Source organism: Bolinopsis microptera, chromosome 5, assembly GCF_026151205.1.
Source record: "Bolinopsis microptera isolate Bmic1 chromosome 5, MBARI_Bmic_1.0, whole genome shotgun sequence".
Taxonomy (NCBI): Eukaryota; Metazoa; Ctenophora; class Tentaculata; order Lobata; family Bolinopsidae; genus Bolinopsis; species Bolinopsis microptera.
The window spans coordinates 17651509-17662755 of NC_087076.1; the positions used below are offsets into that span (position 1 = coordinate 17651509).

The following is an 11247-nucleotide window of genomic DNA, read 5'->3' on the forward strand; positions in this document are numbered from 1 at the left end:
TAAAACCAGCCGTATTTAATGTTCATAATATTGTTTTTCATGCATATTATGGTATCAAAATGTGTTATTATGATTATTGTAGATAAACGAATTTTGCTGCGCAAACCTAGATTTGATTGTGTTGTGTATAACTTTGTTCTTGTTGATCTATAAATATGAAATGTACATAAATGTTCGATTTACTGGATTTATCAACTATCAAATTATTTTCTGATTAAATAACCTACTTAATTTGAAGTGACAGAAATAAAATCGATGAAATTCACTTGGATCGCAGAAAAATAGTTTCACATTATATACGTGACTATTAAAAGAAACATACATTAAAAAGATATCGACAGATTAATGGTAATTCTTAATAACAATCATGTTTTAATTGCGTGTTTCATAGGCGGCATGTCAGTGCCCCAGGCACGATTGCGTCTCGACTGGATCTACGGATACCGGGGACACCAGTGCCGACAAAATGTCCAATACCTTGCTTCTGGAGAGATAGTCTACTTCGTAGCAGCAGCTGCTGTAGTCTACGACCCTACAAAGAAGCAACAGCGCCACTTCATCGAGCACACAGACGATATCATATCCCTTACTACACACCCGGATATGAAGATAGTAGCTACGGGCGAGATAGGAAGTTCTCCAGTAATATACATCTGGGATTCTGAGACCCTGGTAATTGAGTCGGTGTTGTCCGGTAACCATTCAGCTGGGATCACTGCTATGGCCTTCAGCTCTTCTGGTAACTTGCTGGGGAGTATCGATCTAGCTGCTACCAGCACATTCTGTATATACGATTGGAGGAGAGGGAAGATATTGGCTAAGCATTCGATGGAGACTGATAGAGTTTTCGATATCAAATTCAAGCCAGGTTAGATTCAGATTTAGATTTAATCAATTAGTTATGAAATTGAATTGGTTTATCAAGTTCTTGTTATAAATAAATACTGCTAGTAGTGCAGAGAAGTAAGCTAAAATCTATTCTAATTTCAGATGACGACAGTGCAGTGGTCACGTGTGGTGTTAAACACATAAACTTCTGGAAACACTGCGGGAACGCATTACAGATACGGAAAGGGAAGATGATAAACAAGACGGGAGAGATTCAGAGTCAGATGTGTGTGGTGTTCGGGGAGGAGGAAAACTGTTTCTCAGGAACACTTTCAGGTGGGGAGGCTTTAAAAGTGGGATTGTTATTTTGTAGGTTAGCAGCATTCCTTTATAGGTGATGGGATGAAAAACCAGTTATGAATAGTATAGTGTACCAGTACAGTAGCAATACCTGGCAATAGTTTAGGATGTGATGATCTGAATCTTAAAAGTATACACCGTGTTAAATGTAACCCGTTCTTATGTAAAAATCACATTTTACAGGAGACATATACCATTGGAGCGGCGGACAACTAACAGCTATAATCTCGAATGCTCACACCGGAGCTGTCTTCTCCATGCACCGCTCAGCGGAGGGTATCGCCAGTGCCGGCAAGGACGGTACCATAAAACTATGGAGCTCCAACCTGACTCTCATCACCACAATCGACCTGTCAATCACCAACCTCGGGGCTGAAAACTTGTGTTTGAGATCGATAGTGTGGTATAAAGATCACATTGTAGTGGGAACCAAGACAAGCTGTATTATAGATGTAGATGTGAAGGACAGAAGTAGACCTAGGATTCTGGTTAGTGGACATAGTGAAGGTGCTATGTGGGCCCTAGCTACTCATCCCAAGAAGGACTTCTTTGTTACTGGTAAGCTTTCCAAAATTTATTCTTCGAATATCTGCCAATTTATTTGTTGTAGCGGGTGCATAAAGTTAAATATTTTATTTGGAAATTCAAATAATTGTTATACATGAAAATCAAGCGTTACAATTTAGGTGCATGTAAAATTATATTGATCATACTATTTTGATATACAACTAATGGAAACAGTGGTATTGCAATATAAGTTGCATACTGAGTTCGAGTGGCCAGGTAATAATAACTAAACTAAAGAAATAAATTAGAATATATTATAATATAATAGTTATACAAATTTATTCGGCTGAACAACACATGGTAAGAGCCACATTAATATTTTCCATATAATAGCCATAGAACATTCCTGGAATATTTGGACACGTTAAAGAGAAGATAAGATAAGAGAGCAGTTGTAGTGTAAGATCAGTTCCTGATTTGAAGAATCTGTCTCCCCCAAGATTTCACCCTCAATCTCACCTCCCTCATCCTCCAAAAGTAAAGGAGCGGGTTGAGGGTAGCATTTAGAACGGTACACAAAATCTCACTTAACGGCCAGCTGTAAAAGAACATGAAAGTGCTCGAGTAAATTTGTCCCGGATAATCGTTATTCAAAACATCTGTTAGCGTGTACAGGACAGTATTGACGAAAGTGAAGGAGTTGCACACCAGGTAGACGGCTGCAAAGTACATGATAGCCCAGGAGGCGTTTCTGTTGTTTCTACTGGAAACATTTTCACTTCCAATGGATGAGTTGTCGGTGTTTTTCTGAAGCTTTGTTACTGACGCCAAAAATGATAAAAGTACGAGAATTGGAGGAAATCCAGTTGATATATTATAGTTTACATGATACAAAGTCTTGACAAGTCCTTTTTTACTGAATACTCTTTGGCAGAATCCCACCGATATGACGTAGGAATTGTAAGATACCAAATACGAGAGACCGATCCAAACAGCTTGATAAATGAAATAAACTGGGATCGACATTAGCGCAGCTTTTTTGTTGATTCTGTAAAATGGTGAGAATATAACAATAGCTCTGGAAACTGACAGCAACATTACAACATACATGGACATCAGTTGAACTGATAGCAAGATAAAGTACCAAACAGAACAGAACACACCACTCTCCATTACACCAGCTTGTCGACCGTTGAATAAACTCATAGCAACGGGAAGGTGAATAACGCTGCTGATAAGGTCGATGGAACAAGCCACAATATACAGCAGAGTTGACAGATTCCGTTTCTTTGACTGAAGGAAGTGTGTCAGGGCTAGGAAGTTTCCCGGGAGTCCAACTATAAGGCAAGCACAGAAGGATGTAGCCAGCACACAGTCGCACACTCTGTAGACGTGCCTTGTATTAAGTCTACATCCTGGGGTGTGGTGAGGGATGGGTGTTGAGTTCCTCCCTTGCAGTACTAGCAAAGTGGTGATCATTGTTATCGAGATGGTTGGGCAAAACAGTGAACGAATCAGGTCACTTTAAGCTGCGTACAGTCAACGTCTACTGAGAAATATCTTCCAGAGGTATTAAACTGAAAGATATGGCCAGTATAAATTACTTGCAATAATGGTTATAGCCTCCACTAATTACTATTGGAATAAAGCTGCTGCTAGTTCACGTGATCGTTTATTCACTGTATGAAGCATATTTTGCACCTGCTGTTATATTTAAAAAGGTGAGCCATATGCGTCTTAGTGAATGGAAGGGAGGTTATTAAAGGGAGGTTATTTACTGATCTAGTTAAAATATATAATTTTTAGGGCCAGCAATTTAAGCCAAACACCTGGCCAATCTTATACCTGCCCAGTTCAATATATAGGCTATAGCACCAGAATATAGTCAATATAGTATAGTCGCAAGCCTGGGACCACTACTAGCATTGTCACAACATCTACAAAGCTGCCATATAGCCTGACTGACAATTTTCTCGACTGACTGACAATGTTTATTCTTTTCCCCATTTAGAATACAAAGATTAATACATTTTAGCTTATGATTAATATTATATTTTTACCTATAGTTTACCTAGATAGCAGTCAAACGAAATGAATATAACTACAGAAAAAGCACCGAAAACCTTTTTTGATGCAACTATAAGAGTTGGCGAGCCGAGACGAAGAGACTTTGTTGAATAATTAATATATTCTCTGATTAAAATCAATGATTAATTAATCAATTTATTTTTGGATGCAATTGTAAAAGTTGGCGAACCGAGACGAAGAGATTTTGTTAAACAATTATTATATCCTCTGATTAAAATCAACAACTAAGTAATCATATTATTGAACTGCTGTTCTACTTCAGGGAGTGATGACTGTACTATAAGGGTTTGGGATGCCACCAAGCACTTTACAACCTCCTTATCTACCATGTCAGACTCTGTGCGTGCCCTCGCTTTCTCACCAAACGGTCAAGAGCTAGCTACAGGGCTAAAGAACGGTGATCTTGTACTTCTAGAGTTTCCGGCAATGAAGAAGATAGCTGAGTTGATCGGAACTGGGGAGGCTATACACGAAATCAAATTTTCCCCGAAAGGTTTGAAATTGTAGCTTACGGTTATTTTCTTCTTTTCGTGCCGAATCCCTATTTAAAACTATCCAGACTGTAGAAAACGGAGATAAAATATTAAGGTTTTGAATGCTTAAATTAAATTATTTTATACACAGCACATTAATAACTTGACCTTAGTAATTGATCCCAAACTTGTTCAGGTGACTACATAGCTGCAGGTTACAACGATGGTCTAGTGCCTAGTGTTCAGCACCTCTACAGGTTTTGCAAAACCCCTCATATTCCGAGGTCACACCGACTTCATCTCCCACATGGACTGGTCTGATGACGGAGAATACCTCTTTACAAACGCTGGCACCAACCAGACTAAGATATTCTCCATCTCATCTTCAGCTGAAGTTGGACAGGTCTCGGGGGACTCTAAAGCCAGTACCTATACCCGGGTTATGGGCGCCCAGGTTCAGGGGATCTACCCTAAGTTCATGAAGGATGTGAACGATGTTAACGCTATTGACGTGGATCAGACTGCTAAGCTAGCTGTAACTGGTGATGACTATGGGAATGTCAAGTTGTTTGATTTCCCTTGTGATGCCCCGGGTAGTAAAGCTAAACGCTACATCGGACACTCCGCTCACGTGACCAACGTTCGTTTTAACCACTCTAAGAAAATAGCGATCAGTATAGGGGGTGAGGATCACGCTGTGTTCCAATGGAAGGTCTACCAGGGAATGGAGGTCCCTAAAGGACACTCCCAAACTGTGGACTCTTGTGATGAAGAATCTGATACTTCCGATGCTGAACTGGACTCTGACCTAGAGGAGGAAACTCAGATATCGTATGATAGACCAAGATACAAGGAAGATACTATCAAAGCTAGAGGAAGGAAGAAAGGACCAGGAGCAGTGACCAGACCTCCTGCTCCTGATGGGGGTCTCCTCCTGGATTTCGTGTTTGGATACCGAGGATACGATGCCAGGAACAACATTCACTTCACTGCCCAGAAGGAGATTGTGTACCACGTGGCTGCACTTGGGATCCTGTATGACAGTGAGAACCACACTCAGAGGTTTTACAATAAACACACTGATGACATCCTCTGTCTTGCTCTTCACCCCATGAAAGATTATGCTGCCACCGGCCAAGTTGGTCGAGATCCCGCAATACATGTTTGGGATATTACTAAAACTACCACGATATCCATCCTGAAGGGACAGCACCAAAGGGGGGTGTGCTCGGTAGATTTCAGTTCAGACGGAAAACTTCTTGCTTCAGTCGGACTGGACGACAACCACACTATTGTTATCTGGGGTTGGAGAAAAGGTGAGAAGTTATCTTCTGTTCGAGGAAACAAGGCTAGAATATTCTCCCTGAAATGGAAAACTGGCTCGAATGAGAGCTTGGTATCTGTAGGAGTGAGGCATATTAGTTTCTGGACTATGAAAGGAGCAAGTTTGACATCAAAGCGGGGGATATTCGGAAAATCTGGTAAAGCATGCACAATGCTATGTTGTTCCTTTTCAAAGACAGGAGACCTAACTTTCAGTGGCGGTGAAAATGGTTTGGTTTACATTTGGGATGGTCCGAGATTAAAATCAACTGTAGAGGCCCACAAAGGCGCAATCCATGCTATTTGTGCTCTGGACAGAGGCTATGTCACCGGTGGCAAAGATGGAACTGTATGTTTATGGGACGATACTTTTGAAGCTCTTCTCAAACAATATTCGCTAGCAACTTTTAAAACTGAGAATCCAATGCTAATGATGAACCCCGTGCAAGCAGTTCGGGGTATAGCACTCGGGCAAGGTAAAATAATCGTGGGCACAAGAAAAGGGAATATATTCGAGATTGAAAAGAGTGGTCACGTGGAACTGTTGGTCGGTGGTCATGCGGAGGGAGAGGTGTGGGGTCTAGGGCCCCATCCAACTGAACAAGTCTTTGCTACTGTCAGCGATGATAAGACACTCAAAGTATGGGATGCAGCTGAGAAGTTACTAGTTTTGAACAAATCCCTGACGGTAGAGGCCCGGTCTGTTTGTTTCTCAAATTCAGGAGATCTCCTTGCCGTTGGCTACAAAACAGGCTCTGTTGAGATCATGAAAACAGAAGACTACACTCTGGTAGCGTCGTTTAAACACAGAAAAGAAAACATATCTGACTTAGCATTTTCTCCAAACCAAGACAAGTTCTTAGCAGTGGCTTCTAACGACAACTTTGTAGACATTTACTCAGTACCTGACTTTAAACGAGTTTGTGTTTGCAAAGGAGCCTCCAGTTACATCACCCACGTGGACTGGGATAGGTCGGGGAGTCTGCTGATGACTAACTCTGGAGCAAAAGAGGTGCTATTTTACGAAATTCCTAAAGGAGCCCGCATTCCTCTGAAAACCTCGGACATTGGTTCTCAGGATTGGGGAACATGGACGAGTGTGTTGTCTCCCCAGTGCACTGGTATCTGGCCCAGTCCGAGTGATGTGACTGATGTTAACGCTGCTCATGTTTCTCACAACGGTAACATTATCGCCACTGGGGACGACTTCGGATTTGTCAAACTCTTTGATTTCCCTGCCCTCCAGAAGAACGCTAAGTGTAAGAAGTATGCGGGACACAGCGCACACGTGACCAACGTTCGGTGGACCAAGAGTGACAACTTCCTTGTGACAACAGGTGGTGGAGACACATCAGTGATGTTGTGGTCACACCGGGGTTTAACAGCGAGTAACGGGGAGAGTGACGAGTCAGAGAGTGAGGTAGAGGAGGATGGTTACGACTCTGATGTGGAGTTCGAGTGTTCTATTAACTACAATCTGAAGACATACTCCAACCCTATCAGGGTGGTGGGTGATGGTGTCCGCCCTGATTTGAAGAACACCACCTACACAGCTGAAACTAAGATTGTTCGTCAACAGACGAGTGATTGTAATGTGGCTCGTAGAAAGTCCACTCATGATGTTAACTCTCTGAAACTAAAGCACGTGTTTGGGTACCGGGGGTACGATGCGCGGCACAACATACACTTCCTGGAGAAAGAGACGGAGATTGTGTACCATGCAGCTGGGTTAGGTATCGTCACTGACTTGGAGAGTTCGGAGCAGCGCTTTTACACGGAACACACAGACGATGTCCTCTGTCTGAGTGTCAACAAACACCCAAAATACAAGAACATTGTGGCAACCGGACAGCTGGGCACAAAAGCACAGGTCCTTGTCTGGAACGCTGACACTCTGCAGACTGTCTCCATATTGCAGGGATTTCACAGTGGTGGTGTGTGCACTGTGAACTTCAGCTCCAGTGGCAAGCTCCTGGTATCTGCTGGGCTGGATGAGCTGCATTCCATGGCTATATGGCACTGGGTAGATGGAACTCGTCTCGCTACAGTACAGAACACTGCCCTTCGTGTTCTACACTGCGAGTTTCGTCCTGACAGCGACACTCAGCTTGTATCAGTAGGTCAGAAACATGTTAACTTCTGGAGTCTAGCCGGCACTGACATCGTCTCCAGAAAAGTGAAGATCTCAGAGAGTTTAGGAGTGAAGATGCAGACCATGTTATCTGTTGCGTTTAGTACTGCAGGGATCACGTACACTGGTACTATTACTGGGAGCGTGTTCGTGTGGCAGGATTCAACACTCGCACGTGTCATTGCTAGTTGTCACACTGGCCCTGTCTTCTCACTTTTCACCACAATAAAAGATGGTTTGATCGTGTCGGGTGGCAAAGAAAAGACAGGGAAATGTGTTGTGAAGCTATGGGACCAGGCCATGAAGCGCTCCAAGACGTTCCCTATAGACTCAGCAGCACCAAATGGTGTTGTGAAATCTCTGTCCCGGACACGTGGTTGCATTGCAATAGGGACGAGCAAGGGAGAGGTGCTAACTGTAAACGAGCGGTCTGGTCACGTGTCAGTGATAGTGCAGAGCCACGGCAGTGGGGAAGTGTGGGGACTAGCAGTTCATCCCACCAAACAGATCGCCGCTACCGCCAGCAGTGACCGCTCCGTCAAACTGTGGGATTTAGCTTCCTCCGTCATGGAGGGCGGGGTGACGATAAAGTCAGCTGCTCTATGTGCTGACTTCCATCCCAACGGCAGTCAGCTGGCGGTTGGGTGTTTAGATGGGTCAGTTCTGGTACTGTCTCCCAATTTACAACAAGTACACTCCATAAGAGATAGCTCTAAGCAAGTGCAGGTGGTGAGGTTCAGTCCTAAAGGTAAAGTTCTGGCGGTGGGCAGTGACGATGCTACTGTGGCTCTGTACAGTGTCACGCCTGTTAGTTCCACATACACCAGAATAACTGTCTGTAAAAACTTATCTGGCTCAGTTATCCAGATGGACTGGTCAGCTGACAGTCAGCTTCTAGCGGTCTCTCTTTCTACTTACGAGATTGTTTACATAAAGTCACCTGAAGGCTACAAAAGTGATTCTCCTCCCTCGGATCTACTCCTACATTCCTCAACCAGTGTGTTAGGTGAGTCTCTGGTGGGGATCTGGCCACAGGTCTCCTCAAAATTCGACGTCAACTCAGCATCTGTTGCCAACGGGTCAAACATTGTAGCTACGGGAGACGATTTTGGGACTGTTAAGTTGTTTGAGTATCCCAGTCGAGTAAAATATGCAAAACATAAGAAGTATTTTGGGCATTCTGCACACGTGACAGGAGTTAGGTTTACATACAATGACAAATATTTAGTGTCTATCGGTGGAGAGGATAGCTGTGTCTTTGTTTGGGAGACTGATATGTGAATATTATCCTACTTCTAGCTTTCTAGGTTCGTTATTTTAGAATTTATGGTTTACTGGATTTAACTGGATAATTTAACTGGATCAGATTTAATTATGATTTATTTAGACCAACTCCCGTTAATAGTAATACCTTATCAAACTTCGGGGGTTTGGCGTTTGCACATCTCTGCCGTGTTAATTTTAAATTATTAATTTTGTATCATTATCATAAATTTCACACAATGTATAGTGATGTATAGTGATAGCTATGTATGTTTCTAGCAGTTTCTGACGAAACAACCATACTTATGATCAGTCAGAAATATATTCACTGTTAATGTAAAGCACATACTTAGGATTCCTGACAATCAGGGCTCCGATAAATCTAGTTAAAAAACTTTGACTTTTCCACAAATTCGTGCAAAGCTTGCTTTCGACTTGTCCATCTAGAGTGGACTGATTCCTACTTAGCAAGATGCCTACAATTGAATGCGGAGAAACGGTATTTCCCACCTGTTTCAGAAGAGCACTACAAATTATATAATATAAATATAAGTGGCTTAGTGGTGGGTGGCCATGTGTCTTGCCACCTTTAGTTACACTTCACAGCGTATCAATTCAGTAACCATGGCTACATGGAATCGCAGTGCAGTGCATTTACTTTAAAGGCTCGTTTACTTTAAAGGCTATTTTTCTGAAGTTGTTTTATGATATCAGCGGATTATACAGGGTTTAGGATTCTTTAACTCAAGTATTGACAATTTCATGCCTATTGTGATGCACTAGATATCAATTTTCACAATGTAACGTATTACTAACGTGGTCTACACATGAAATATTTTCTCGATACGAAATATCATAATTGCAGTGGATAATATATTTTGTATTATATCATATTGTAACGAAATGTTTAGTCTTAATGTAAGTTTTAAACCAGATCCAACGTTCGTCGCTCTTGTTGATGACTTTTCACATTATTTTAACCAAGCACCGTGTAATTATTATGTTAATGCATGGTGTGACATAACAAAGTATTATTTACAATGTTTGAATGATTTATTATCATGTCTTATTTGCTGACGTTATTGTATTAGAAACTATTTTTCAAACGATATAGCTAAATGATTGTTTTACTAGTCATTGCCTCATCGATAGTTGGTAAAATTATTCACAGGATTGAATCGTCGTAAATTGTATTCAGAAATGCCATCAGAAGTCCCACACCTGTCATACTACTGCTTCGTAATTGTCTGTTGCTATCTCCGTTGCTATGCCGAATGTCAAAATTAGCATACTATTCCGATATGATGGAACACGCGAACGCCGAATGCATAATTTGTTCAGAAGCACACACTTTCGTCAACTAGTGCAACCAAAATATTATGATTTAAATTGATCTGCGCTGCGCGCGTGATCCTGAATGCAACGCGCGCCATAAAATGACGCAAAGTGAAATGAGAAATTTCCAAATATGATGTGATGCGACAGTTTTATTTTATTTTGAATGTTTAAATTCCAAACAATGAGCTGAGAAGAATTCAAAACAAGCAATTCAATTGATGACTATCAAGATTGAAAACTGTTTTCAATCTTATGCTATGGTGTGTGGCGTGATCAGTGATATACTGACGTAAAATATTCATTCGTGATCTACATAGACCAAAAATATTTAATCTATCGGTATGCATTTAATTAATATTCAATTACTAACGAGGAACTAATATTTTTGTCAAGTTTCGCATAATTAATAAATGCAGCCGATCATCCCGCCGCGCATCACAACCGTGTTATGTTGCACTCGATATTAATTATATCAGATCGGTACGAATCGAGCGCTTCTGTTTAATTTAATTCAGCTACACCGTGCGAAAAGTAGACGACAGTGGTGTTTCTTGAGTGAAGTGGATTCGATTGGTATAATTTTTATGTAAATCAAGGGAACAGATTACTGTATCATTTTAGGATGATGATTAATCACCCTACACTGTACTCGACTGTCACGTGACTTTTTCAACCCTTTCTCTAGCTGGTCCTGAATGACCTTCTAATCTGATCCCAATCCTTAACAAAACCATATGCTGACACCCTAGCCCTAACGAGAAATTACACTAACTTCCTTATACGGTCATATCACGTGATCGAGATAGTTTTTCGCCAATATCTCGTCAGAAGAACATTTTAACCCTATGTCATGGGGAGTGATTCGGCATCAGCATCCGAAAATACGTCGATTGAAGTTGGTTTCAACTGTCGGGGGCCCTTTTAGAACAATCTCGA

General features: G+C 41.6%; 3 protein-coding genes across 5 annotated transcripts in view; all 3 read left to right on the forward strand.

Moving 5' to 3' along the window:
- LOC134815298 (inositol polyphosphate 5-phosphatase OCRL-like) overlaps positions 1–11247 on the forward strand; it is a 114681-nt gene that overhangs the window by 78051 nt on the left and 25383 nt on the right. The window lies entirely within an intron of this gene.
- The window catches only part of LOC134816176 (COMM domain-containing protein 4-like), a 38542-nt gene that overhangs the window by 21237 nt on the left and 6058 nt on the right, over positions 1–11247 (forward strand). The gene's annotated exons all lie outside the window — the stretch shown is intronic.
- Positions 258–10083, forward strand: LOC134814746 (echinoderm microtubule-associated protein-like 6). Its single transcript, XM_063822942.1, is given in 6 exon segments — positions 258–868; positions 991–1164; positions 1372–1746; positions 4046–4276; positions 4453–4532; positions 4534–10083. Coding segments are annotated over 6 exon segments (5841 nt in total). The 5' UTR covers positions 258–345; the 3' UTR covers positions 8992–10083.